At 49.1% G+C, this 27,743-nt stretch overlaps 11 protein-coding genes across 11 annotated transcripts; 4 read left to right on the top strand and 7 right to left on the bottom strand.

Annotated features, from left to right (window-relative positions):
- Nucleotides 1-111: 111 nt before the first annotated feature.
- SEPMUDRAFT_134709 (coenzyme F420-dependent NADP oxidoreductase) lies at nt 112-1,376 on the top strand (the record flags this gene model as incomplete). Its single annotated transcript, XM_016902654.1, has 3 exons — nt 112-254; nt 311-434; nt 506-1,376. The coding sequence occupies exons 1-3, from the start codon at nt 188-190 to the stop codon at nt 1,374-1,376; spliced, it is 1,062 nt and encodes a 353-aa protein (XP_016759712.1). The 5' UTR covers nt 112-187.
- A 2,188-nt stretch (nt 1,377-3,564) lies between these two features.
- SEPMUDRAFT_24365 (uncharacterized protein) lies at nt 3,565-3,855 on the bottom strand (the record flags this gene model as incomplete). Its single annotated transcript, XM_016908385.1, has 1 exon — nt 3,565-3,855. A coding segment is annotated over one exon (291 nt), but the record flags the coding sequence as incomplete, so codon positions are not given.
- Nucleotides 3,856-9,115: 5,260 nt separating this feature from the next.
- SEPMUDRAFT_150479 (uncharacterized protein) lies at nt 9,116-10,001 on the bottom strand. The gene is made up of 3 exons (XM_016906204.1): nt 9,863-10,001; nt 9,693-9,785; nt 9,116-9,630 (listed from the first exon to the last, which is right to left on the bottom strand). The coding sequence occupies exons 1-3, from the start codon at nt 9,879-9,881 to the stop codon at nt 9,533-9,535; spliced, it is 210 nt and encodes a 69-aa protein (XP_016759710.1). The 5' UTR covers nt 9,882-10,001; the 3' UTR covers nt 9,116-9,532.
- A 356-nt stretch (nt 10,002-10,357) lies between these two features.
- On the top strand, nt 10,358-12,593 carry SEPMUDRAFT_150478 (cyclin-like protein). The gene has a single exon (XM_016906203.1). The coding sequence runs from the start codon at nt 10,487-10,489 to the stop codon at nt 11,942-11,944; it is 1,458 nt and encodes a 485-aa protein (XP_016759709.1). The 5' UTR covers nt 10,358-10,486; the 3' UTR covers nt 11,945-12,593.
- A 652-nt stretch (nt 12,594-13,245) lies between these two features.
- SEPMUDRAFT_89318 (Cyto_heme_lyase-domain-containing protein) lies at nt 13,246-14,707 on the bottom strand. Its single transcript, XM_016910496.1, has 2 exons — nt 14,535-14,707; nt 13,246-14,462 (listed from the first exon to the last, which is right to left on the bottom strand). Exons 1-2 carry the CDS (start codon nt 14,616-14,618, stop codon nt 13,524-13,526), a joined length of 1,023 nt encoding a protein of 340 aa, XP_016759708.1. The 5' UTR covers nt 14,619-14,707; the 3' UTR covers nt 13,246-13,523.
- A 247-nt stretch (nt 14,708-14,954) lies between these two features.
- SEPMUDRAFT_150476 (argininosuccinate synthase) lies at nt 14,955-16,683 on the bottom strand. Its single transcript, XM_016906202.1, has 3 exons — nt 16,527-16,683; nt 16,296-16,421; nt 14,955-16,212 (listed from the first exon to the last, which is right to left on the bottom strand). Exons 1-3 carry the CDS (start codon nt 16,596-16,598, stop codon nt 15,142-15,144), a joined length of 1,269 nt encoding a protein of 422 aa, XP_016759707.1. The 5' UTR covers nt 16,599-16,683; the 3' UTR covers nt 14,955-15,141.
- Nucleotides 16,684-17,053: 370 nt separating this feature from the next.
- Nucleotides 17,054-17,515, bottom strand: SEPMUDRAFT_118860 (uncharacterized protein; the record flags this gene model as incomplete). Its single annotated transcript, XM_016901460.1, has 2 exons — nt 17,054-17,313; nt 17,389-17,515. The coding sequence occupies 2 exons, from the start codon at nt 17,513-17,515 to the stop codon at nt 17,054-17,056; spliced, it is 387 nt and encodes a 128-aa protein (XP_016759706.1).
- Nucleotides 17,516-18,565: 1,050 nt separating this feature from the next.
- Nucleotides 18,566-20,338, top strand: SEPMUDRAFT_150475 (Abhydrolase_3-domain-containing protein). The gene has a single exon (XM_016906201.1). It carries the CDS (start codon nt 18,759-18,761, stop codon nt 20,265-20,267), a length of 1,509 nt encoding a protein of 502 aa, XP_016759705.1. The 5' UTR covers nt 18,566-18,758; the 3' UTR covers nt 20,268-20,338.
- Nucleotides 20,339-20,626: 288 nt separating this feature from the next.
- SEPMUDRAFT_69339 (uncharacterized protein) lies at nt 20,627-21,449 on the bottom strand. Its single transcript, XM_016909859.1, has 2 exons — nt 21,186-21,449; nt 20,627-21,088 (listed from the first exon to the last, which is right to left on the bottom strand). The coding sequence occupies exons 1-2, from the start codon at nt 21,355-21,357 to the stop codon at nt 20,937-20,939; spliced, it is 324 nt and encodes a 107-aa protein (XP_016759704.1). The 5' UTR covers nt 21,358-21,449; the 3' UTR covers nt 20,627-20,936.
- A 531-nt stretch (nt 21,450-21,980) lies between these two features.
- On the bottom strand, nt 21,981-24,102 carry SEPMUDRAFT_150473 (zf-PARP-domain-containing protein). Its single transcript, XM_016906200.1, has 5 exons — nt 23,897-24,102; nt 23,699-23,834; nt 23,484-23,640; nt 23,345-23,428; nt 21,981-23,291 (listed from the first exon to the last, which is right to left on the bottom strand). Exons 1-5 carry the CDS (start codon nt 23,913-23,915, stop codon nt 22,593-22,595), a joined length of 1,095 nt encoding a protein of 364 aa, XP_016759703.1. The 5' UTR covers nt 23,916-24,102; the 3' UTR covers nt 21,981-22,592.
- A 205-nt stretch (nt 24,103-24,307) lies between these two features.
- On the top strand, nt 24,308-27,712 carry SEPMUDRAFT_150472 (uncharacterized protein). The gene has a single exon (XM_016906199.1). The coding sequence runs from the start codon at nt 24,352-24,354 to the stop codon at nt 27,373-27,375; it is 3,024 nt and encodes a 1,007-aa protein (XP_016759702.1). The 5' UTR covers nt 24,308-24,351; the 3' UTR covers nt 27,376-27,712.
- Nucleotides 27,713-27,743: the final 31 nt, after the last annotated feature.

Raw genomic sequence — 27,743 nt, 5'->3', positions numbered from 1 at the left:
CTCGTAGCGTTGCAACGACACTCGACTATGCCTACACTATGCTACAGGATGCTCCCACGTCGAGCCATCAGATCGCTGCCCCCCCCCCCCCCCAACCATTCTGGGGTCAATCTGGCATATGTCACATACGATTATAAGTCGTAACGGAGTCGGCCCTCGATATCGGCCGACACAGTGAGTTGCAATCATGGCAGTAGGCAAAACTGCAGCGCTCGGCGAAATCGGGAGTGGAACTCTTGCTATTCTTGGTTGTGGTAAGAGTAGTGACTATTACTGTCAGTCACACAAGAACTCCTTTTGACAGTTGCAGGCGCTCTTGGCACAGCCATTCTCCTAGGCCTCCTCTCTGATTCGTTAGACCTACCCGGAGTAGCCAAGAGGAATGATGGTCAGAATGGCTGGAGCAAGGCCTATCGCTTTGTAGCCTGTGTCAGGTATGATTTGACATTTTGCGAGATTCATCTACGTTATCCATTCTCTCTCAACTAAAGTGTTTTGTACACAGGCGCGAGCAAGCTGCGGACACGATCAGGCAAAAGGTCCAGGAAGTGGCACCCAAAGCATCTTCACTCGTAGACATTCAAGTGTGCAATAATGTCGAAGCCATCCGCACAGCCGACATTGTTCTCCTGGCCGTACAACCACACTTGCTGGCCGAGCTTCTCCAAGAGCCTCATATGAGTGATTCTCTCCGAGGAAAAATCATCATCAGTGTCTTGGCAGGCGTCACGGTGAATGACATACAGTCCGCGATAACCATGAATTTGGAGACGGCGGTGGCGGCGGCGGCAGCACAGCATACCTCACCACTCGAACTCGACTCTCCACCACAGAAGAAGAACACATACACAATTGTGCGAGCAATGCCCAACATCAATTGCTTCGCCGGGCAATCCACCACCATCATCGAACGAGACAGCTCCTCCTCCTCCTCCTCCTCCTCCTCGATGCAAGACGACAACACTCTCCACCTCGTCAGTAACCTCTTCCACAGCCTCGGCAAAGTCTTCTTCACCTCACCCTCCACCATGAACGCCTGCACAGCCCTATGCGGCTCAACACCAGCCTTCTTCACCATCGTCCTCGAAGGACTCATCGAAGGCGCCATCGCCGCCGGACTGAAACCCGACGAAGCCTTACAAATGCTCAGTCACACGATGATGGGAACTGGCGCTCTCATGATGTCGCAAGGTGGAAGAGATCCTGCTGCGGTGAGACATCAAGTCACTTCTCCCGGAGGCTCGACGATTCGAGGGGTTTTATCGCTCGAGGAGAATCGAGTTCGGTGGAGTTTTGCTAGGGCGCTGGAAATTTCTGCGGCTAAGGCGGGTGATTTGGGGGGTAGTAGTAGTGGGAGTAGTGGGAGTAGCAAGTAGTAAGTAAAAATGATACGATACAAATACGATTGGATAAGTCAGGTAAGGTAGGTATTGGATTATCCCCCCCCCTCCTTTTTTCTTTCTCCTTTTCTCCGGAACTACGACCTAGTAGGCCAGTGCATATATCTACCTTATTGCCCTAGTCTTTAGGTAAGGTAACTTCCCCAGGTAGTCTGTAGTTAAGATCCCGTCCGTCCATCCGCCTGTCAGATCCATCATATCATACCACCTCACCTCCCCTCCCCTCCTCCCGATTCGCTTTCGCTTCTTATCAACCCCAATTCCCCGTCAAGGTCAAGATAAAGCTCCCTAGGTTATTTAACCTAGAATCTCCAAAAGAAAAAAAATCACGCAAAAAAATACGCGCAAGCTGTAGGAGGTAAGAACTTGAAGTTGTAATTAAGTTTGCAACTAGAGCAGAAAGAAAGAAAGATAGACTGAAAGAAAGAGGTTACAAGCTCTTACTTCTAGGACTAAGATTAGGATTAGGATTAGGATTGGGATTACGGAGGTACGTATAAGTGAATCGATATACTTTATCCTTACCTTTATCCTTACCCTTTCTCTTTTGTCTTTCTTTTTTTTTGTCTAGGTAGGTAGGTATTTACTTACGGCTTACGCTTGTTGCCTTTTTTATCTTAGGGCTGAATTTTTGTGTTTTTTCGTTATTAATCTTTTTTGGGGAGGGAGGGTTGGATTGGAACTTTAGAAGGGCAATCTTTTTTTTTTTGGATTGTATACGATTGTTCGATTTTTTTTGTAGGGTATATATACTACTTTTTGTTATGCGTACGGCTTGTTTTGTTGGTTTCTCGCGTGATTTTGTCGGTGATATTTTTGTAGTTAGTTGGATTGATACTCTCTCTCTTTCTTTCTCTCTCTCTCTTTCTGAATATCCTAATCTAGATATTATACAAGATATCCTTAATGCTCCGGAGCCTAGGTAGACAAGTATAAGAACGGTTACAAGAATTAATATATCAAAGTACGTAAACGAATCTACTTCGTATATATTAGATTCGATCAAATCGATCAATCGATCTAACTTTATACTTATTAAAAGTCTTTCCAAAAAAACAAGTCTCCTCCTACGACGTAGTCTTCTGCCGCTCCTAAGACAACCTTACCAAACAACCTCGAAAAAAATACCTTATCTAACACCTTAGTCTCGTATCCAAAAAACCCTCCGAATCTACTCTTTATATCCTATCCTATCCTTCACAACATTTAGGGGCCCTAGAGGATATGCGAAGAACATGGAATTGCAGAGTGTATATCTTGTTGTGAGGACGAATCAATCCGGTTACGGGGTAGAAGAGTGGTTTCTTGCTATTAGGCCGTTTCTGGTCAAGATTAGGGAGTTGATAGAGGGAGAAAGGAAGGAGGTAATAGAGAAATTGATGAAGATGATGGTGGAGAATCACTGCATGTAGTGTGAGGTTTAAGGAGAGGAATGTGAATGATTTGGTTATTTGGGATCATCGGTTCGTCTTCTTTTTTTTTTCCTTCTTCGTCTTCTTCGGAGCATATGTCGTTGATGAACATAGTTCTCATTTCCATCGTGTTTGCTAACCTATCCCCGGCGATAGATCGTACAGGTCGGTATTCCATACTCCTACATTCGATTATGAAGGGTTGGGAGAGCGATATGGTAATCGCGTCGTCGGGATAGGCGAAGAACCATTTCTGGATCCGAATAGCCTTTCGAGGACAGAAGATCTGGGACGAAAAGCGAAGATTGCTAGGAATACTAGGGAGGATCTGGAAAGGGAGGCGAAAGTCTGTACGAATGGTCGGTAGTTGATTCTTTGAGAAAAGAAAAAGGAAAAAAAAGAAACAAAAAGAGCCGACAACAACAGTAAAAGGGAAACCTTTGCTTTATCAAGTCGTATACGAGTTTGTAGCTCCTCTCTTAATGTCCAACCCTCTACGAAGACTTTCTCTCCTCGATATAAGTTTCTCGCTTTCAAATTACTTGCCAATATCTTACTCTATAAATGTCTGGATAGTCAAAGACATGCCGAGCTTTTCATACGAAGCGAAAGCTATAAGAAGAATGTACACTTCCTGGCAACAGTACAACATATGCTATCCGTTGAAAAACAGGAAAATGAAGCAAAAACCAATCTCTCCTTCACAACCCTCCACCCCTCTCCCTCCCCCTCCCCTTCCCCTTGCCCTCATCAAACCTCTTCAAATCCTCCAACCTCACGACCTCCAACGCCCTCGAACTCGTCCTCTCCAAATCCACCTTCAACCCCGTATCCGGCCCCATTTCGCGCATGGCGCTCAGAAAATCGTGCGCGGAAATACACATTTTCTGGCCGGCGCGATGGCCTTTGTAAGGAGGATCATCGCCGAATTCGGATTGTAAAAAGGAGTGGGTCAGAGTTGCTGCGATGGAGAAATTTCCTCGCGGAGAGGAAGTGGGGTCGGAGGAGGGGGAGGTGTGGCAGAGGTTGTTTTTGTTGAGACCTTCTTTTTGGGAGGAGGAATTGGGTTGGATGAGGGGGAGGAGGGTGGTGCCGAGGACTTTTGGGGGAGGAGGAAGAAGAGGAAAAGAGTTAGCGAGGTGAGTCTCGGTTAGATTGTTTTGGATGGAAACTCACCATTTTTCAATTCTTTGTTTTCATTCTGCCGTGATTCTCCTCCTTGCTGCTGCTGCTGCTGGTTGTTCTTCTTCTTCTCATCGGCCATTGTCGTTTTGTATAGTAGTAGCTAGGTAGCCAGGAGATCTCCCTATATCTAAGAGTAGTAAATACTAGTAAAGACAGAAAAGAGAAAAGCAACAATTTCTGTAGAGATCAAATCAAATGAATATATATATCTCAAACGCGTACCTTACATAACGTGACGTGCTACTACCGTGGGACATGTATATAAAACAAAATCCAGGAACAGGATTCAGTGTACATTGTTACGTGAAGTGACGTTGATGGCGCTAAAACGCCCGCTAAGCACATGACAAGTATTTTCACCTCACCTTGCATTTGTTTCTTTTTTTTTCCCTTCTTTTTTTCACAACGGCAACATATATGCTTTCTATACCTACCGACGAGACCTTTTCCGTTCTCCGGTCGTTGCTTTCAGCTATGAAATTCTTCCTCACTTCAAAGATCATGTCTACTGCTTATTCTTGCGAGACGTCGACCGTGAACATACAAGGAGAATGCGAGTCTTCAAGTCCCTTGCTCCTTATACTGCTCCCGGACAGCGTTCTTGGCCGTAGCTGAGCTGTTATACCTGTTGTTCGATACATCGAGCAAAACAAGTCCCTTAAGAGCTTTGTTTATGCTGTTACCGAGGTGACCCTCAAGGTGTAGGGAAACCTGCTGGAAACAGACATCGATATAGAGTAGTATCGCGGCCCCAGTTGCGGAAGCTAACGATTCTGTACTGCACGATGGGCGTCTCTATCCAATGTGGTCGATCGAGCCTGATGAGAACTGGCTTGCTGTGTGTGGTCGTTGCGGATAACAGACGTGGTAGATAGTTCTAGTAAGAACTCAGTTCGATACCGCTAAGAGACCCGACATAACGGCATCGAGGTTACTTTATACGTGTTCGTCGTCTATTTCGCATTCTATCGTAGAACATGGTATAACGAATCTGCTTGGGGATTTGATACGGGCCGCAGATTTGTTGGCAAGACGGCTCGGACGTATATAGGTAGCTGGCATCTTATAGCGGGTAACCCTAACATAACCCTAAGGGCCTGTTCAATAAGGTATCGACCAACCTGCGACAGGTTAGTCGACAGGTTCCGCGGCCTGCGAAATTCGCGCTAAACGGCGTATATCGTACTCTCTTAACTCTCGTAGGTTTCCGAAGGTACTAGAGAAGCTATCGTATCGTTTGTAATATATATTGTTTAATAAATTGGCTTAGGTCGTAGTATAACTTATTCCGAGTACTACGGGTATACCTATATATAAATATCCGTATACTATATCTCGTATAACTATCTAGACACAAAAGCATTATTTCCTATTAATTAGTAATTCATTATAGGTACGCGCTGTCTATATAAGTATATAATACGACTAATACGTAGGTATACTTCGAGATAGTATCTATCGCCTCGATTGCCCTGTTTTATAGTATACTATACCCTATATACCTCGTTTAAAGCGTAATACTAGTAAGTTACAAAACTAGCTCTTTAACGAGAAGGTAGACTATAATACCGTAGTACTACGAGCTACTAAGGCAATAACTACGGAGGATATCTCTCTACCTCCCCCGAAGCGGCCTAATATACCTACTAGGGTATCTTCTTAGTCCTAACCCTATACTCTAGTTTAGGACGAACCCGCTCGTTTCTAGGAACAGTCCTTACTCTCTAGCCTACTATCTCTATTATCTCTATCGATAGAAGACAGCGTACGCAGTTTTGGTAAGAGCTAGCCTTAACTAGAGTATAGTACTGCCCTCGACGACCTTTTATCCTAGGACCCGGTCGACTATACTCTAGATAACGAGGATAGAAGAGACGGCGAAGAGGGAGGAGGTAGCGGTAATAGCGGGAATAGAGGAGATAGCGGGGATAGTAGGGACGATATAGCAGAGATATAGGTAGATAGTAGTTAGAAGAGGGTATAGCGTACTAAGTTCCTATAGGACAAAGAACGTCGTCTCGAGCTTATTAGGTTAAAGATATACTCGGAATTTATATATATAAACCGTTATAGGGCGGGTAGATTAAGAGGTAATAAAAAGGGTACTATTATAGCAGCAATTATAAAGGCTGCGAGGCAGATATACCCTAAGCAGACGGACTAACTAGCTCTAGTTTTCTCTTAAGTCAAGACCAAATTTGACTAGTACTAACGTAAGACAACTACTATTAAGCGCCTTCTAGAAGTAAGTAGCTTTAGTATAGATTAGAAGGTTAGTATTGTCTCTATAGCGAATGCTATATAGATAAAGTACCTTAGTATAGACAGTTATAAAGAAGTACGTTAGCTACGTAATAACCCTCTACTAGGCATTAAGTAGTATAGGAATATATAGGGTATAAAGACTACAACCGGCGAGTATACTATTAGCGGTATAGCTATAGTAATAGGTACGGTAAAGGCTAGATAGGATACTAAGCGTAAGCGTACTATTAAGTAGCGTACTATTAAGTACCTAGTCGAGTAGGTACGGGCTGTCTCTACTGCTCTAGAATATAAGGAGATTAAGCCTATCGAGGAACAAGATAAGGTCGATAGTCCTAATACCCTAGGGCTATCTACTCCGGCTCTCTCTAGTATACGAACCCGGCGTACTATAGCTATACCTATTCTATCTAAGAGAGAGATCAAACCTACCTCTAGTACTATAGTACTTAGTAAGAAGATGTATATAGTATTTAAGCTCCTTGCAGATACGAAGATAGAACCTAAGCGTATACTCTTATAGGCTAGGGTATTGATATAGGAGTTTTATAGTTCTCGAGTCTATTAATAGGCCTGTCTACGTACGTTTAATAAGCAACTATAGTATATTGCTACGTATATCGAAGGCAATTTCGAGTATTGCCTTCGGTTTATAGCTATAGTCTAAAGCGATAACAATACTAATAATACCTTTAACCGTAATATAGCTCGTATTGATCTACTACGTAGATAGCGTTAGAGGCAGCTAGCGCGTATCGCGAAAGCAGAGGCTATAGGCAGACGACACTTCGTTATAGTTATTCTAAGAGATAGGGTTCTAAACGTCGACCTAGATACTACGAGGCCTTATAAGATTAGACTCTCTAACTCTAATAAGGAAGATATAGATTAAGAAGAAGAGCGTCGCTCTACCGTAGTACCGGACATTCTACGCCTTCTATAGTAGGCCTCGATATCTTATAGTTCCGTTAATGCTAACTATATTATAGTCTTTATAGGTATATACTTACTACTCTATAAGGTCAAAGAACAATAGGCTATTATATATTATTCTTATTTATAGGGTATTTAACCGTAGGGTTGTTACAATAGTTGAGTATATATATTAACTTTTTTAGGGTATCTTATTCTGTTCTCGAACTTTATAGCTAATAGTAACAAGATAGTCCTTGTAGTCTTGCTATATCTCTAATATAACTCTATTATAGAGCCTATCTATCTTACGTTCCTACTTTGCCTAAGTCGTAGTATTTAAATAGCTTGTTCTATACTAGTTAAATATATTATTACGCTAAGGCATTAATATATCCCTCTCTATCCGACGAAAATCGTTATTGAATAGGTTATTATTAGTATTAGCCTGTCTAATAAAGTTGTATAGGGCTACTAGGGTATAGACTAGTTGAATTTGTATCTATATCGAGTACTTTAGCCGCTTCTCGAGTATATAGAAGCGTATCTTCAGTATACTAAATACTCGCTCTACTATATTACGGAGCGACGAATAGCGTAGGTTAAAGAGCTCCTTCTTATCTATTAGTCGCAAATCGGCCTAAGGAACACTACTATATATAGCGGTAACTACTAGCTATATCTACTCTTTAAGGTAATATCTTATACCCCCTACAAATAGTAGTATAGTTATATCTAAGGAGATATACCTAGCGTCTGCAACGTAGTACTTATTCTTTAGAAGGTTCGTACTAAAGCCCTCTATATCTCTAGTATATCTAAGTACTATAATATTAGCTATAGAGCCCTCCTAACTAGTAAGGATATAGGTAAAGAGTATATTAAAGTCTACTATAGCTAATATATTCTAAGAGAGATCTCCCTTACGGTTTCGATAGGGCTTAGTCTCTCTAGCTATATATACTTTAATATAACTACTATCTAGTGCCCCTATACAATCCTTGAAATATAGGTAGAATTTCAGATTCTTTATAATCCTCTCGGGTATAGTCGTATAATTAGGCTCTCTTATAACTAGCGGGTATATCGAAAGCAGGGCTACTATTATAGTATAGAAACTGTTACTAATTGTCCCTAGAGGCCTTCGGAACAACGCTCGTATAGTACGATAGCTACTGCCTTGTCTAATAATATAAAGAAAGTATAGTACTTTCTCTACTATAGTAAGGGTACGCTCCGCCTCTAACCTATACTCTATTAATTAAAGTAGTAGTAGATCAAATATCCTCCTATTTATATAGAATATATTATATAGCTCTTACCCTCTTTTAAGGAAGTACGCAGTTTGCTATATACTATAATTACTCTCTTTCTATAGTGTCTAAGATAGCTTCTCGTCGTAGTAGGCGATAGCGGCGGCGGTAGTAGCGATAAGGACGGTATATTCGTCGTCGGAGTCTATTATAAGTAATATTTAATAGGGGTTTAATAGTAGATTTATAGAAAATATACGGTAGATACTAAGTAATATAGCTAAATAGCAATATTAGTAGAAACCTGCGGATATATATTATAGGTTACCTAAATAGGCAAGCCGGCAATATACTATAGGTTAGCAACCTATAGTAGCAGGTTGTTAATATACGATAGTAGGTTCGTAGGTTTGAGAATATATAGTATATAGATAGAGCTGCCAAAGCGTTTAATAGATTAAGACTGTATGTATATAATCATTAAACGCGTTTAATACGTAGAAACCAACCTGCGGCAGGTTACCTGGCAGGTCGGCGACACCTTATTGAACAGGCCCTAAGACAGTCCACTGTCTGTAGTGGCAGGTCGATTGTGCCTGTGGAGCGCTCCAATCATGAAATCTATACAGCGTCGCGAGAGCAGGTGTTGGAGGTATAGACCCGCCGGTGACAGCGTCCTTGAATTCCGAACCTTGACACAGTATCGTTGCACTGGTGCGCAACAACCAAAAGAGGTGCCTCAGGTGAGGCGAGCTGAGTACAACACCTGCTTGCTACTAAGATTCAGGATATCCTTTGTCAGCTCCAGTCACAAATCATACCGCTCCACTGCAGAGTGGCAGTCAATACAAGCCATGCCATACATGTAGCCACGACTCCCGACCAAGCACCAATGATTGACATGATCCAAGCAGTGTCCACATTCATTCGGCTACTGCAGTGCCAAATCTCCATACTTTTCAGTGGTATATCTCCCTAACGCCTATGCTCACGCATCATGCTGCCCATCCATCCCACAGGCCGTCTGCCGTCTGCCGTGCGTCTCGTTCGTGGTTCGTGGTCACATGGCCTCGCATCAATTCGCTCCTAGCGCATCTCCTACTCCTCACTTCTTTCCACTCTTCTTGATGCCCTGCGAGCCAGTGTTGAGAGGACCCTTTTTGCCAGATGCAGCCTTTGCTGCCTCCTCGAGCTTCTTCTTGTCTAGTGGTACTCGTCAGATCAGATTGTTCCCTTGTTCCAGACAGCACACTTCGACCACCCACCGGCTAGCATCTTCGCCTTGAAGGCCTTGTCATCCTCGTCCTCCTCGACGACCTTCTTCTTGGCCTTCTTGTTGTGGATTGGGTTCGTTCCGGCTGTTACAGGCGCCGCGATTAGCACAGATGTACCTGGTGGGAGGGGCCCATCTCGAGCGGCAGTCAGGGCATCATACCTCCGGCACCTGAAGGCATCGTGCAGGCAGGCAGGGGGGATTGGTTGATCTGGGCAAGACAGAGGGGTGAGAGTGCGAGGTGAGGTAGTAGGTAAAAAGGTGGTATACAGATATTGAGGGCAAGGCAAGACGGAGAGGCTGAATTAATGCCCGATGATGGTGACCAGGCCCAGGGTGCAAAGTCAGTCCCTTGACTCCCTTCAGTCCCTTGCACGTGGCATCGTGGCGATCCTGCGCTCTCTCGCGATCGGCTTGTCCCTTGCCCATCCATCAATCACGACCGACCGACCTACCTCACATGCACTTGCACTGGTACATCTACATTCACGCCACTACCACCACGAACTAGACGACAACGACGACGACGACATCGATAGCCGCGCAGATACCGGCCAACCAATGTGTCGATCGCATAGACACCCGCCCGAGCTCCCACGAAGAGAGTCTGCCGTCTACCACCACTACCACCACCACCACCACCTCCACCGCCACCATCGCATGCAGGTCACAGCATCCCGATCGCATCCTCCAGTTCCGAGCACAAACTGCAGAAAAAACTGTTCTTTCGGCTGAGGACATCATCTACTCACTGCGCATACCATACCGTACACACGTGGCGCTACCATGCCACCGCCATCACAGACCCAGCATCTTCCGCCAGCACATCCCGCGACGCGACAACGTCCTAAGAGCCCGAATCGCGTACTGGCGGAAGCAGAGGCGCAATGGCTATTCACTGACGAGGAGCTGGCCAATGCGCCATCGATTCAGGACGGGATGAGCGTGGAAGATGAGCGCGATCGACGAGTGAAGGGCATCAATTTCATCGTACAGGTCGGCATCATGCTCAAGCTGCCACAGCTGACCTTGAGCACTGCCAGCATCTTCTTCCAGCGCTTCTTGATGAGAGGGAGCCTGGCGAAAGAGAGGAATGGCACTCCGAAACTTCATCATTTCCAGGCAGCAGCGACAGCCCTGTTTCTCGCAACCAAGGTGGAAGAGAGCTGCAGAAAGATGAAAGAACTGGTGTTGGCGTTCTGCCGAGTGGCGCAAAAGAATCCCAATCTCGTGGTTGATGAGCAGAGCAAAGATTTTTGGAGGTGGAGAGACCTGATACTGCACAATGAAGACCATATGCTGGAAACGCTGTGCTTCGATCTGACTGTAGAGAGTCCCCACAGGCAGCTGTTTGAGATGCTCAAGTTCTATAATGTGGAACACAACAAGAGACTTCGCAATGCAGCCTGGGGATTCGTGACCGACAGTAATAATACGCAACTCTGTCTGCTGGTGAGCAGTCGCACGATTGCTGTAGCAAGCTTATACGCTGCGTGCAAGTTCTGCGAGGTATCCCTACCAGATGATGCTAAGGGACGTCCTTGGTGGGAGCTGCAGCACGTTCGGCTGAAAGAGATCCGGAGGGCTGTCGAGTACATGCTTTCGAATTACGATGGATCTGCAAACAAGGTGGACGGCATTGCAGTGACTGGCGGCTCGGATGGGAACAGTTCTATCTACGCTGGACTTAATACGCCAGCCACCGATGGCGCTAACGACGACTGGAATGTGACTAGAGCTCCTGCTTCTGCTTCACCTTTCGTGCCTCCCGGAAGTGAGGAGAGACCCAGCGACGCGAGCAGTGCAAGCGGGAAACGGGAGCGAGATGTTGAGCAGCCGATCACTAACGGAAACGGTACATCACATGATGAGAACAACTCGAAGCGTCCCAAACTGGAGCCGCATGTGACGAGTGGCGTGGACAACCCGAAACCAATGCACAATGCGATACCCATGGATACGACTGTGGTACCTGACTCAGAAGCACCCGCTGGGAATACAAGCGGAGAGGTAGAGGACATCAAAGACGAGGAAGATGAAGGAATGCGTGTCGACTTTGGCAATAAGCAGGCTGAATCTGATATGGATGCTGCACAGACAGAATCAGAAGGCGTGAAATCAAGCCTAATGTCGACGGAGACTCCGCTACCTCAGTCTGGAGAAGATGATGGAGGCAGAACGAAAGCTCCATCAGTTCACGCCAAAGGCGACGATGCCGAAGGAAGCGAAGAGGGTGAAATATAAGAAGAATGGGCCTGCACTCCGTGTGGAAACCTCAGTGATTCACGCATATGGCTACTGAAGTATTCGAAGTTGCGAACGCTGTCATCGAGCGGAGAGGCGTGATTGCGAGTATCCCGTACTCAAGCGCAGACGCACTGCCACCTAAGTCAGCAGATGTTCACGCCAGCCCGATTCCGATCCCCATTCGCCCTAACGCGAATCTCCACCTGGACAGCCCGGAAAATAGGAAAGAGAAGGAGCAGTTCTCGGCCCTCCATCTCTAGCAGCGCGATTTGCAAGTAGTGCAAAGCGGAGTATCTGATGTGGTATGGCACAGCTGAGTAGTCCTACGTTTCACACAGGACTCTGAGCGGGAAAAGAATCTCTACGCCTGCTCGGAAAGAACAGGGGGAAAGATATTGTTTTTTTGGTTGTTGTATGAAGCGAAACAAGGCATTAAGCGACAGGAGTATGGGTATGGCAGAGGGGGGTTTTTCCCTACACCAACGTTCTGCGCAGCGCATTTTCAACGTCGTGTGTAGCAGCATTTTTGGAGAGGAGAATGGTGCATCCTTCTTTTCTGATTTTGATATTTTGTGGCTTTCTAGATACCCATGGCATGATGGCGTTTTCTTGAGAGAGCGAGAGAGATGAAGAAGAGAGAAAGAAGAGGAGTTACCGAGTTACAGGTATCAATGATGATTAGTCTTCCCAAAGTCCCCTTTCCTTTCTTTTCTCTCCTTTTCTTCTTTTCTCTCCTTTTCTTCCTTTCTCCCTTTCTCTCTCTCTCTCTCTCTCTCTCTCTCTCTCTCTCTCTCTCTCTCTCTCTCTCTCTCTCTAGTCTAATCCTGCTAGATAGATAGATACCTTATATAAGGTAGCTACCTTGATTTCTGTCTATTGAATGGTCTACTACCTACCTCCTATACCCGCAAAACCCGTGTGTATTTCTTTTTCCTTTCTTTTTCCTTTGTTTTTTCCTTTTTTTTTCCTTGTTGGTATTTGGGAGTTTCGTCGGTACCTACATACATACCTACATACCTACATACCTGGTAGGTACATATACTTCTCTCTATCTTGTAGGGATGCATGCCTTTAGTTACATGTACTTGACTTAGATACCTTAAGGTACCTAAGGTAAGATAAGGTACTTGTATCGATTGACATTCTGACAAGCCACAGGGAGAGGGGAGAGAGTTGGAAGAAGTTGATTGTGCCGAGGGAGAGAGAGGAGGGAGGGAGAGAAAAAGGGGCTTGAGGATAGATAGACAAGGTGGATAGGATATGAAGGATGCACTCTTTATCGATCATGTTGCAGTGATAATTATCATAACACACTTCATCCAATTGTTATTTGTTGAAAGAGGAGCTGAGTACTGGTTTTCAATCATCGTTGACCATCTGGTATACACCCCTTTGTGCCTCCATTCGATCCAGAATGCAGGATGCAAAGCACAAACTACAACGCCAAAACTCCACGCTTCCCATGTCAAAAGAACTTCTTCTTCTTCTTCGTCGTCCATCATACACTAACCACCCCGGGAGCCGAGTCTTTGCCCACAATTCACACAATACACGTGGTCCATTACTAACACTGTCACTACTTTCTCTGCTGCCTCGCCAACTCCTCTCTGACACTGCCACCACTGGCTCTCCACCACACATCACCACCCCATCGCAACAGCCTCTCGGCGGCAGAAACGGGTCCATCGACGGCAGGTCTCACATCCAAATAGAAGACCGGCTCACCCGTAGGTTCCGGGGGACCAGAATAATAATCAATCACATATCTCACCTCCTTCTCTCCGCCTTGCTTGGGTTTCCGCCTGACGAACCAATCATGGCGATCGAAAGGCGGGTTGTCTGGGAACTGCTCGGGCCACACTTTGGCCATGAAATTCAACATTCTCGCTTTGGGCGTCATATCTCCTGGTCGACCCTCGAATCGGATGAGTTCTGGTTCATGGGTGAGGAGTTCTGCTTCCCTCCCTCGCACCTTCAACGCCTCCAAACGTGCATGCCTCTCGTATCCTTCCTCTCCTTTGACACAATACTTCCACGCTTCTGCGAGACCAGAGCTGAATCGACCTTCCCAACCTCTGATTTCTTCCCACGCGCCTTCGTTTAAGAAATTGTGCACGGCAACCATGGATTCGACGTGTTCGGCGGGCGTGTCAGTGTAGCCTTTGCGGAGCATGGCGTTGTACATTTGCTGAGGGGAAGGGTATTCCCAGTGACCTTGGCCATCGCCGCGGGGAATAGTGGAGGCTTCGCGATCGAGGGGAAGGGCGATGGACTGTTCGGCGTGTTCGCGGGTGTTGGCGAGATTAGAGGGCATGTAGTTGAGAGGGTTGAGCTTGGAGATGTAGGAGGGTGTCGGGCTCGGTGGAGGAGGTTCCGCAGATGTGGATGGGTTCATGGAAGCAGGTGTCGCCGATGCGCTGGAGTGTTTGACCGGACAGGCGCTGGGGCGATCGCTGGGAGGTGGCGGTGTTGGCGACGATTTCGAGGCGAGTTTGTTGTGCATGGGACATGATGGCTGGATGAATGGGTGGACATATTAGCCTCGTAGTTGGTGTATACCAGCTATGTATCAGAGCCTAGACCTTACTGGAGGTTGCGCATCTAATCGGGATGGCAGAGGATGAGGAGCTGAGGGTAGCGCTGGTGTCGCATCTGCCCAGAACCAGCCCATGTTGACGGTATATCAGTGGTCGAAGCTGTGTGTTGGTGTTATTGTGGTGTGTGTGTATGCGTGTGTGAGAATGGAAGAGTGAAATAAATGTATACAGAGTCTGGTGGCGTGGAAGGGAACTTATTGGAGAATCTTTCCCTGAAGTGGACAATCTGCCTCTAGGGCCACTTCCCATGATGGCGTCGATGTTTGCATGTGTCAGCACGAGGCAAAGAGCTCGCAGGCGTCACCCACCCCCCGGTTTCTTCCGAACTACATCCTGCTAAGTATCTCAGTATTCTACAAGGAGGAGCACAACAAAAGATGCAAGTGAAAAAAGTAATGCATGTGGTGTCTGGAAAATCATCATCATCATCATCAACGCCTTTTGTGGTATCATTGTAACAAGCTCGTTTCTACTCTACATCCATGTGTAAAGCATGGTCCATGACTCCAAGCTGAACATCGAAGCGCATCCATTTGCATGAATGGATCGCTTGCTCGCTCCCAGTGTGCAGTGTCCTGACCTCTCTCAATGTCTGCTCTAGACAGAGACCTTGTGCTGCTGGACCAGACTCTCGCCAGCCTCCTCCTTGGCGTTGCCGTACTTCTTGATACGGATGGCATTGACCATGATGAAGCCGGTGGTGTCGCATGGTGCAAAGTCGCCAATCTCGTCCATGGAGCTCTCGCTGGCGTCGTACAGCTTCTCCGTGTCGGACCAGCGGCCGACGCAGCTGAACATGCCCTTGAATACACGGCAGCGCACGCTACCATTGACCTTCTTCTGCGACGACACGATGCTGTCCTCGAGGAACTCGCGCTCGGGAGAGAAGTACAGGCCGTTGTAGAGGATCTTGGCGTAGTGGAAGGTGACGAACTGGTCACGCAGAGCACGCACCTCGCGGTCCATGACAAGACCCTCGAGGTCGACGTGGGCACCTCGCAGCATAGTCAGACCAGGAGTCTCGTAGCAGCCTCGGGACTTGAGACCAATGAAGCGGTTCTCAACAATGTCGATACGGCCCACACCGTGCTTGCGGGCAATCGCATTGGCAGTGAGAAAGAGCTCGACGGGGTCGGTCACGCTCTTCTTGCCGTCCTCGTACTCTAGCTTCACGGGCAGACCTTTCTCAAAGGTCAAGGTGAAGTCCTCGGGGCTGTCGGGTGCCTTGGTGGGGTCAGCGGTGAGCTTCCACATGTCTGCAGGAGCCTCGGTGTTAGGGTCCTCTAAGATGCCAGCTTCGTAGCTGCAGTGTGCCAGGTTCTCGTCCATGCTCCATGGCTTGCTCTTTGTGCTAGTGACGGGAATGCCCTTCTCTGCGGCGTAGTCGAGCAGATCCTGACGACCCTTGAAGCGCTCGTAGAAGACGGGGTCACGCCATGGAGCAATGACCTTGATGGTGGGCTGGAGAGCGTAGAAGGCGAGTTCGAAGCGGACTTGGTCGTTGCCCTTGCCAGTGCAGCCGTGGGAGACGGCGAAGCAGCCCTCCTTTTGGGCGACTGCCACCTGCGCACGAGCAATGACGGGACGAGCGAGCGACGTTCCGAGAAGGTAGACGTTCTCGTAGATGGCATTGCACGCAATGGCGGGGAAGCAGAGCTCCTCGACAAACTGAATCGCCAATCATGTCAGTGTGTGTGTGTGACTTTTTTTTGGTTTCCCGCCATTCTGCGGTCATATCTCTGGTCTCTTACCTCGCGGCGAATGTCTTCCACGTAGCACTTGGTCGCACCAATCTTGAGTGCCTTTTCCTTTGCAGCCTCAAAGTCCTCCTCCTGGCCCACGTCGGCCATGAAGCAGATCACCTCATAGTCTTGGTCCTGTGCCCACTGTTAGCTTGGACTTGTGAATGACACCACCTTGCAGCAGCAGCCAGCCTTTTCGCTGCTCCATGGTGATGGTGATGTCTGGCTAGATGGACTCACCAACAGGTACTTGAGGATGCAGCTGGTGTCCAGACCGCCAGAGTAGGCCAGACAGACCTTGCCCTTGCTCATGTTTGCTGTGTGGAAAGGGTAGGGAGTGATGGCTGCTAGGTGGTGCAAGAGAGAGAGGTGGGTGGTGGGTGGTGGTAAGTGGATGGTGGTAGTGAGTGAGAGTGACGAGAGTGAGAGCGAGTTCAGTGTGAGAGAGTTTTCTGTAAAACAACTTTTTCGCAAGCTCACCTGCAGGATGGTGACCCATGGTGATCCGTCTGATAAGCCTTATCGTGCATGTAGCGCACCATTGGCACCTCCGATCCCTCCGAGAGCTGGAGGAGTCCTGCTCTCTCCATCTTTCACTCTTCCATCAACCTCAAGTCCACTGTACTCTGCTTGTTCTCACAGGACTCTGCACTCTCCCGGCTCCAGACTTCTTGCAAGAACTCATCACAGGCGTCCTGAGCGTGAAGGCCATCGCGCAGAATGCGAATGGGTGTCGAATGACCATGTTAATCCTGGATGTCTTAGTACTAGGATGGCTTGAATCGCCCTGTGCCGAATACCAGCACCACGCGAGGCCCTTCAAAAACTTGGATCCTGGAGAGCAGCTCCTCGGACGTGTCGCATGTCAATGGGCTGAAGACATTCGAAAACATCTCGCATGCTGGAAAGCACAGCTTGACTCGGAGATGTGGTCTCGTCCGATGGGAGACTGGCCCAGGCGGCGTCGTGATGGCTATAGAACTACGCTTAGCCTCGGCCTTTGCATTGCCCTCGCTGTCCGAGAGGGCTGTCTAATCAGGCCTGTCTATTGAGCTGCCAGCGACAGCAATGTCACTCCTATTGGCCTCCTGGCTGTTCCCACACGCTGTATCAACACGATTCGGCACGCTGTCGTGCTGGGCTCTCCCCGTATCACGCCGCTTTGGCAGCTGCAGATCTCCCGAACATTGTCCTGTAGGTTGAAAGTGGTTCGTGAGAGGCTCAGGCATGCTGTCGAGCGGTGTTGGAGGAAGTCATCGATGTTTGCTGAAGAACAAAGCTCTTCCTGGGACTTGGTATCCTCTTCCCCACGGCCTCTATTGTTGTTTGAGGGGCGATGGTCTGCACAGTAGATGCACTCTGCATAGTGTATCCTTGAGTCCGTGGTTCTACGCACGAATTGATGACCATCAGACATTGTCGTTATCCGACCAGGCTGATGAACACTGTCCTACAGTGCCTTGGATATAAGGTATGCCAGCTGCAGTCTGCTGAACCGCCTTGTGGTTACAAGAGATGCCTTCGCATACCTAAACTACTGTATATGTTGGTGGACGACTTTCTCGCTCGATTTGAATGACAACTACCTAAGATTGATTGTCACTGGCCAAGGTGTGCTGCTTGTAACAGTACAGGTACCTGTACACATACTGTATATAGCTGTCACATGCAATTTCCTTCTGTAGTAATGTGGAGCCCCTGTGATTGCGTCGATATCCCGTACCCTTAGCACTGTATAACAACAACTCTTTTTGTCCTGATCTTCAATTCTTCATCGACAGTCTTCTCAGTCAATCACAATTACACCGTTATTCACCTACATCCGCATCTTCCGCAAGCAGTAATCGTGTTTGACACATATATGTACATACATGTACTTAATATATACCAGAAAGGGATTAATTCGACAGGCTAGTACATATAACTGCCCGGTTCAAGGGCCGAGGCATGACGTCGTCTCTTGATCAGACTTAACAATTGATGTATTCAGGTACATTTCAGGTACATCCGGACATGACAAGTTGTTCCAGTGTTTAACTTGTTCATGTGGTCGCGCCTTTTGTTTTTCCACTCTTATCGTCGGATAATGGCCGAAGCCATTCCCGCCCAGGCAGGCAACGCAAGCCACCACGACACGACACCCTCCTAGCCCTAGGAGGTAGCCTCTGCCTCCGCCTCCTATAGCGGTAGGCGGTAGGCGGTAGGCGGTAGGTATTTCTAATCCATCTCACTAGTCCTCTTGTTGAAACCGACGGCAAGGGACAGTCTACCTCGTTTCCTTCTCTCTCTCTCCTCTCAACATACTTACCATACCTATTCCCTATTATCTCCTACCTGACCTGACCCTACATCCATCTCCCTCCTCCTCCTCTCCCTCTCCCTCCCTCCCTCTCCGCTCTCTCTCCGAAACTAGGTACACTCCGATCGGTCTTCAAGGACAGGACCAGACGTAGACACCACCCATCGCCCACAATGGACTCCCCGTGGGGTCTCGTCAAGCTCATCGCTCCCCAAATCCCGGGTCTATCATATGCTGCAGCCCAACACACCCTCGGCCTCAGCCCGACGGCAAAGTCCTGGGATTTGCGAACGGAAATTACGGTCAAAGTGCTCAAGGACATGATGAGTGGAGGGAGTGGCGGCAAGAGGAAGGCTCCGTCAATCCTAAAGGTGCAGAAGCAGACTATCAAAGAGCCAGGCAAGAAGGGCAAAACTTGGATTGCAGACGCCACAATTCCTCCGCCACCCCAGAGCGATGAGGATGGTAGCGATGTCTTAGGTCTGAGGGATATCGTGTTCAAAGCTATTGACGATATGGCGCCCAACAAGGAGGCGCTGAGATATACCAAGCCAGATCTGGGGGATCTCGAAGTCGAGTGGACAGGCTACAGACCTAATGCGAGCAACGATGAACCCCTACCGAACGTCAGTGAAGAGGAGAAATACAAGCGTCTCATGGCCGAACCAACTCGCACGAGCGAAGCCACGATTCTCTATCTTCACGGCGGAGCATACTATCTATGTGATCCCCGCACACACCGAGCCCTCACATCCCGCCTCGCCAAGGAGTCCCACGGTCGCGTCTGCTCTGTCCGCTACCGTCTCGCCCCTCAAACCGCCTTCCCGGGGCAGCTACTCGATGCCTTTCAAGTATATCTCTCTCTCCTCTACCCACCGCCCGGCTCCATGCACGAAGCCGTGCCGGCCGAAAACATTATCCTCGCAGGCGACTCAGCAGGCGGGAATCTCAGCTTTGCCCTGCTTCAACTCATCCTGCAACTACATCGCACTTCCCAAGGAGTTCCTCTTGTCCGTTTCTATGGAAAAGATGTCCACGTTCCCATTCCCGCAGGTGCCTCGGCAAACTCGGGCTGGTTCGATATCTCCCGTTCCATGCCCAGCATCAAAACCAACGGTAAATACGACTACCTCCCGCCCGCCAACCACGACGACGCCATCTCCATATTTCCTCAAGACTCCGTCTGGCCCACCGACCCTCCCAGAGGCGACATATTCTGTGACTTGAGTCTCCTCGACCATCCCCTCGTATCGGTAGTCCTCGCTTCCGACTGGACCAATTCTCCTCCCCTGTGGATGTGCTGTGGCGATGAGTTGCTCGCAGACGAAGACGTCGTGGTAGCGACACGAGCTGCGAATCAGAATGTCAAAGTCACTTTCGAGTGGTACGAAGCAATGCCCCATTGTTTCGCCATGTTGTTACCCCATCTTGCGAATAGCAAGAGATGTTTAGCCAGCTGGGGCCAGTTTGCTCAGAAATGTACGGTTCAGACCGAGGGGGAGGCTCTACAGACCTGTGGAGTGAGGATCGCTGCCAAGAGTGGAAAGGAAGACGTGGTCGATGTGTATGGTTTGAAGGCGGTGCAGTCGGAAGAGGTGACGAGACTTGTAAAAGAGGCGAAAGATTTGAGATTGAAAGGGTGGGAGAAGGAGGGGAAAGGGATGCCGAAGCCTGCATTGTAGACGGATGAAACCTGGTCTGATCGAGAAATGGGAGGAGTGAAGGAATGAGGAACTGCGAATTTATCAAAGATACCCCCTTTTCTAATATCACTTTGTACATGCTTCTTATATGGCAGACGAACGGCGTTCACTTTTTTCGATCTCAAGTACTTTGGTAACCATGTCAAAGCATAGATACCTATGTGCGTGGTGGCAGTCCCCTAGAAGAAGTGGCAGCCGAATTTCAAATGCTTCAGGTAAAGAAAGGCCCGTGCTCTGTTGTCTCCTTGTTCAAAGTACCGTACGTACCAGGTACAGGTTGGTAATGTATTGGAATCACAGATACCGTACATAGGTATCCTTATACGTATATAAATTCAGTTTCTGTGTTTGACGAAAACGCCATTGAAATCTTACCTACATAGTTGTAGTATATTTCCTTATCCAGTTCAACTACCTACTCGATCGATTTGATATCAGGTAAGGTCAGGTACGGTAGTGATGGATATTCATGCAGCACCCAAGTTCATTCACCCATCCACTCATTCCTACCTACCTACCTAGCCAAGCACATACACATACATATCACATCATCCAACCATCAAATTTCCATCCATGAAACCACACCCACCCAACAATTTTCTTCTGCGTCATCTGCACTTCGGTAGTCTCTCCAACCACCACAATCTACTACTGTTGTCGTCCCCGACTCGTCCCATCCTCATCAGGCCCAGGCAACCCCTCTTCATCTCCCGGCTCGGTATAAGATCCTTGATCCTTTGCTGCTCCACGAGTTCTCGATTCGAGAATGTTGGTTTTGTCGATGTCGAGATCGTCTTTTGCTGTTGTTGGGAGAGGTGAGTGAGTGTGTGAGAGGAAGAGAAGGGAGAGAGGGAGAGAGGGAGAGAAGGGAGAGAAGGAGAGAGAGATAAAACATACCTAATTGAGCATCCGAATCGGCGGTGCTTTCGTCCGTGTATCCTCCTTCTTCAGTAGCGGCTGCTGCTGCTGTGTCATCTTTGACGACGGGGACGTTGTATTCGTTTTGGCCGGGACGGTTGACGTAGGAATTATCCTGGACGTCACCTGCGGGAGCGTCGGTGGAAGACATGTTGTATTTTTTTCCTTTGTTTTTTTTTAAAGGGTGCTTGAGTTGGTGATGTTGTAGTAGTGGCTGCTGTTCGAGCAGGAAGAAGGGGTTTTCTTTTGCGTTTGAGTGATATGGAGGAAAAAGATGCGAAAGCTGCAGAAGACTCCGAGTATGTATAACAATATACTTATATATAAATACAATACCTACCTACTGTCTTGACCTCAGTCAGGTCAGTCATGTCATGAGAGCTTCTACTCACTTTACGTCACTACTGCCGACTCCTCATCACGCTTACCTCCTAGGTATTCGAGGTAGTGCTATTCAGGTCCAGATCAGCTGCCGGCAGAGCATGCTTGTCACACTGACATCAGGAGTAGTGACAACGATTGCGCAGTGCAGCGTGACTAAGGTAGCAGCGAAGATGTGTGGAATCTCGATATCAGGGACGGAGATGGGATCTCGCTTGCTAATGTTCCACTGTTTACACATTCTGGTCAGCCTTGGGAACCAGCTACTGGCTTTTATATCTGGCTTAATCGCGAGTACCTAGAGAGCGTGTCAGCGCGTATGACTGCATTGCAATGAAGAAAGACAAGCAATGATGTCTGCTAAGAAGTGAGAGGAGGGATGTGCAATCTCCAACGAAGCGTCAATGACTTGATTAAACTAGACTAGTGCAGAAGACCAGAGTTTGATAGTGCAAGTAGCGTGCCTCTATCGATTCTAGCGAGATCCTTCTACAGAACCATCTCATAGATCTGGAACTCAATGCAAGCACTAACGTTTTCAGTGTCGTGTTGTTTTCGTGGCGTGTCGACTATAATATGATTCGTACTCCTGAGCCGCCCAGTACGTAGTTATGACAACGCCATTGTTGCGTTGATTGTGCTTGCTGTCAAGAGGCTGGTGTCATGAGTATGCCTGAGCATTGCACGCAACGCCCGTTGCTGCGAGGGCCCGGAATTTGTACAGTATAAAAAGGGTATCATGGCATTGAGCCGCAAAGCACAGAATCTCTGCGTAGCATGCTGGCTGAATAAAGATTTGCAGTAGGACCGGACATGACGTGCCCGATGCAAGCTCGATGGATGTATAGCGAACGACGCAGAGCCTTTAGCGCAATGGTGTGGCGAGCATAGCGCAAAGGACGAGCACAGTCTCGATGGTCGAACAAAAAGAATTGAGCCGGTTCCTGCTTCCACATCATGGAAGGGAGCAATCGCCTGCAAGACGAGAACGGCAACGCAGTGAGCTCAGGCGTCTTCACTAGCAGCCTTCTTGGCCTTGCCCTTGCGTGCCTTCACAGCAGCTTTCTTCTTGGGCGCAGGCTCGGGCTCGTCGGCAGGATCTTCGCCAGCGTCGCTGGATGGCTCGACCTGCGCAGCAGATTTGGCCTTGCGTGGCTTTGCAGCAGCTTTCTTCTTGGGCACAGGCTCGGGCTCGTCGGCAGAACCTTCGCCAGCGTCGCTGGATGGCTCGACCTGCGCAGCAGCTTTGGCCTTGCGTGGCTTCGCAGCAGTCTTCTTCTTGGGCACAGGCTCGGGCTCCTCGGCAGAATCATCACGCACGTCGCTCGATGGCTCGGCCTTTGCAGCAGACTTGGGCTTTCTACCTCTGGACTTCTTGGGTGCAGCTGCCTCGACATCGTCTACGCCCGAGTCTTCAGCCTTGACCTGCTTGGCGGCGGCGGCGGCCTTCTTCTTGGTAGTCTTCTTCGGTGGGGATGGTTTGGCAGAGTCCTCGGCGGAGTCTTCTGATTTGACCTCTTTGGCTGGTGCCTTCTTTCTGGTCGTCTTCTTCACCGGCACAGCCTCATCGTCTGCGGCACTGGCCTTCTTGGCGCGAGACTTTTTGGGCGCAGGCTTCTCATCGGCTTCGTCTTCATCTTCATTTTCTTCCTGCTTACGGGAACGCTTCTTGGAGGGCTTCTCCTCCTCAGCGTCCTCATTTGCCTACTTCAGGTTAGCATGGGTGGCATAATCGAAGTGAAAGTGCGAGTGCCGACCTTGTCTCTTCTCTTCTGCTCTGCCTTGGAGATAAACATGCCCTGTTTGGGGTTATTCGGATTGTAGCGGTTCATCTCCACGTCCTGAGAAGAGTGTCAGTGCTGAAGGTCATGATGATCGAGATGTAGCGCTCCTTACGCCGTTCCAATCGTCATCGTCGACATGACATTCCTCCAGTGCGGTCTTCACCTTCTCCTTGGCGTCATCTGGCAGCTCCTCATAGCCGTCGACGAGCTCGAGGTCTTCATTGGCGGTCTCCCACCAGTTGTGCAAGACAGTGGGCGTCACGCATCCCCTGCGTTCGGTTAGTGATGAAGAACAATGCATAGGTCGCGCACAGCAGTAATCCGCACCAGTGACGCCACTTCCAGCTCTGGTGCTCGTGGATCGTCACCAGAACTCCTTGACGCAGTTCGCCTTTGGCAATCTTGCTCTCCTTGTTCTTGCACGCGGTATTCGAGCAGCCTGCACGGCCGCTGACAGCGACCTCTGTGGTAGTATGAGTGAGATTTGTGTCCATTGGAGACGGGGGAGGGAGGTGTTGACTTTACCAACGCGGTAGCTGCTCATGTTGACGATTCTCGTTGCGACTGGTTCGCGTTCGCGTGTCTGGACGCGTCTCAATGAGGAGGAGAGTGTGTAGGAGAGTGGTATGTGACGACGTGAAGATGGGTAGGAGGGTCACCCCAGGACGGTGTGGTATGGTACGGTATGGTATGGAACGAGTGTGTACACCTGGTATACAGGTATGGAGGAGGATGTGTGAGGTTGAGGTACCTGTAGCTTCCATTGTGTGGTGAAGTGTTTAGTGTTGTATGGACAAGTCGGAGTGCCAAGACTCAGATCTGCAGCAGGGATCGCGTCCATCGCGTCGGGGACGTCATGACACTTTTGCACTTTCTCTTTCTCTTCCTCTCCATTCTTCCTCTTCCTCTCCCTCTCAACATCACCAACAACAACCATATCCTCACGACATCCTCATGTACATATTCCTGCTCCTGCGCCAATGAGAACATGGAGGGTCTATAGAGCACAGTCGATTGCACCGCGGGGACTCCCACCATGGACCGCACGCTCCGCCACGGGCCATGGGAGGCCGCTGTCGACAACATCGGGCGACATACCTCCAGCACAGGACAGCATCCCAGCCAGGAAGCTGAGATCGCCATTGGAAAGACGATATCCGGTCTTTGAGAGATTCTCCCATGTTCCAAGCGATGCTGCTGCCTGGACGGCCCTACTGGATGGTGCATTGCCGCCACATCTCCGCAGCGCCAATGTCACGCCTCCTGCATTGCCATTGAGTGCTGTGGATGTTGCGCAAATATTGCTGGCTGCTCAGTATCCTTGGAAGGGGGGGCATGAGCCAATGGACCTCCTGTACCACCTCGGTATCGAACAGGGTCGATGGAGTGCTGTAGTGTGGTTGATCAAGAAGTTGGTGGATAAGTTTCCCGCTCGCCATGCCGAGGAGTCCAGACTAGCGAGAGTGGGCAGCATTTGGCAAAAAGTGCCAGATCTGTACGAGGCCAGCAGACAGCCTCTGCAATTCGAGGTCGAGGACATGGGATCAGCAACAAATTCCACGCCATCACGATCCTTGGACGACTTACTGGATGGATTACACCCGGTGCACAAAAATCGCGAAGAATCCTTACGTCATGATGCTCTTGGACAAGTCTGGCGCACCTTAGGCGCGATGGTCAAGGCATGTGTCGGAGGGGAGACGAAGCCTGAAGTGTTGGAAATTATAGCATATCTGCATCACCGCGAAGTCATGCCCTTGGCCATTTATCAGGCCGAGCCCAATTCAGACAGCTCTGCAATCCAGCAGCCACCACTGATTCCCTTTCTGTCCTCTCGCATCTTGACCTCGCTCTCAGATGCTGCGTGGCGCGCCCACGAAAAGCTCGTCGTAGATGAAGCACGTGCGAATGGTAGTCAGTATGCTACGTTCCGACCAGAGATACCCGGCAGCGTCTTTCGAGTCCACGTCGCTGGTCTACGCGCTGAGGTATGGATGGAGCTGATTCTCTGGTCGTGCCTGTACGGTGGTTGGATTCGGCAAGGTATGGAGGTACTTCGTTCATTAGTCACGGATAAGACACACCGATGGGCCCCTTTATCATGGACAGACTATCAAAAGTCACTGCCGTCCAACTATGGGACAGAACCTCGAGATTGGAGGTCCTGGGAGTTCCTCTTCAAGACCAAGTCCGCGACGTCGATGGACGACGCACACGCCCCCATCCAATCTGTGGAGCGCACCATTAGCGGAGAAGTTGTCAATGCCTATATCGATGCCGTGTCGTGCACAGTCAATGTCGGCGTAGGTGCACGAGGCGTCAATGTCGAAGATGTGTTGGATGCGCTCCATGACTTCAAGAAGTTCTTGAAATGGCATAAGCAAAGCCTTAGCTTCGGCACATGGAATTCGTTGATGCTCCGCATTCTTGATACCAACAGTATTACGCCCGAACACGACAGTGGGAATGCGCGCAAGGTGGTAGCCATGTCAGATGGGTTCGGAGATGGCCTGTACGATGCCAATACCCAGCATATGCCAGCCTATGTCCAAGATGGCAGCATGGCGATGCAAGGTGTTCTCCACCGAGCACTGTACGGCCAGGTCGCCGCCGGCAGTTTCGAAGGTGCTCTTGCAGTGTTCAAGCAAATCCAGCATCGCGCAGATGTAGACAAGATCAAGTCAGTGGCGAGCTTCTTTGGGCAAGGTTCTCGTATGAGACGCAGCGCGAAGACGTCCCTGTTCCAAACACTAGATCGACAAGACATGTTTACAAGCAATGTTTCCAGCGTCGATTATCCTGCTTTCGAGGTGCAGATTCCGCCCACTGTGCTGGCACGTTTCCTGGACCAAGTGACCCAAGCAAACGCCTTTGAATTCGGCCGCTGGCTACTTCACAAGGCCGATGTTGATGGGCCCGTCATACGACCCACTGCCTATAATGATACGCACCTCCAGCCTGCTCTGATACGCTTTGCTGCTGCCAGTAACGACGAAGCTCTTCTTACAAAGTTCAAGGACAGCCAGTTAGGAAGAGAGTCATTGAGATCAGTCTTCGACAGTCTAGTACAGCGGCGTCAATGGGACGACGCAAGACAAGTGTTGGAACATCTTGCCAGCACGCCAGGGCCCAAGTTTCGCAACGCCAACCTTGCTAATCTGGTGCGCACAATGCTTCTTCAGGTGCCTGCGGCCGATGAGGATAACACGGCAAGCAAACAGCACTTGGAACGCGCAAAGGTCCTTCTGGCTGATATGGTGTCCCTCAAGTTTGAGCCACGCAAACAAGCATCTCCAGATAGGCGTGTCGTGATACAGTCGTTGCTCACTGTTCTGGCAGCTGTCGACTCCACGTGGTTCCACTTCGCATACGGCCTGCGTATAGTGCGAGCTGCGCACCACAAGTTTCGCATGCTGCCAACGGATTTCAACATTATATTAGAAGGCGTGGTCACAACGAAAGGCAGTGCCGCTGGACGTCATCTGCTTGGGATATTTTGGCCGCACTCTGCACGTAGTACATACGATGCACCTATCAAGATGGTAGGGGACAAGGAAATGCAGAAGCGTATGCCTCGTGCTCGACCGGAGATTTTGAACAGCATCCAGCGCCAGCGAATAGTCGTCGCGCCGAGAGATCAACCGGATCTGTACCAGCTCGTGGTGTATGGAGCAATGATCCCAAACACCAACACGATTCTCATCATTCTTCGTAGAGCATTAGAGGAGACCCAGACGTCGCCCGGAATCGCTGCGTCGACATTCCAGCCGAACACAGTCTCTACACATGAACCGGACATCGCTGCTAATGATACGATTGATATGTCACCACGTGGAATAGTCGCATGGGCTGTGCGGCGACTGGCTGAGCTGCCGTATGTGGAAGGAAGCATTATCGAGGAGCTTGAGCAGACCCTGACTGAGTTGGGTATGGACGAGCTACGAGCTGATCTACCCAAGATTTGTGAGGTAGTGGAGACAGAGCTTGACATGGAAATCTTCTGAGCTCGATCCTTTGCCGTAGCGAATTGCGAGGGCGATACCTTGGTAACGGGAAGGGGATGACGGATTGACCCATGAATGCCATTTGAATGTCTGAGAAACGGGCAGTGATGAAGCCAGAGTCAGCATTTCTGTGGTGTATACAGCTGGTATGGCACAGAATAACGTGTACAGCGCGCCCACTTGTACAAATGAATTTTGCAGCAGGCTTCAATGAACAATCACACATCCATTCCGTGATATCCGTGTTGCGACCTTGGACTATCTGACACTCACTCCACATGTTCGTACAGATAGATAGCGTGCGCTCTCGCTTGCGACTTATAACATGTAGTTGACACAACAATGTGCACATGCACCTGCCATCATCG

Source organism: Sphaerulina musiva (assembly GCF_000320565.1).
Source record: "Sphaerulina musiva SO2202 unplaced genomic scaffold SEPMUscaffold_7, whole genome shotgun sequence".
Classification (NCBI taxonomy): domain Eukaryota; kingdom Fungi; phylum Ascomycota; class Dothideomycetes; order Mycosphaerellales; family Mycosphaerellaceae; genus Sphaerulina; species Sphaerulina musiva.
This window is presented reverse-complemented; position numbering and strand designations above follow the sequence as displayed.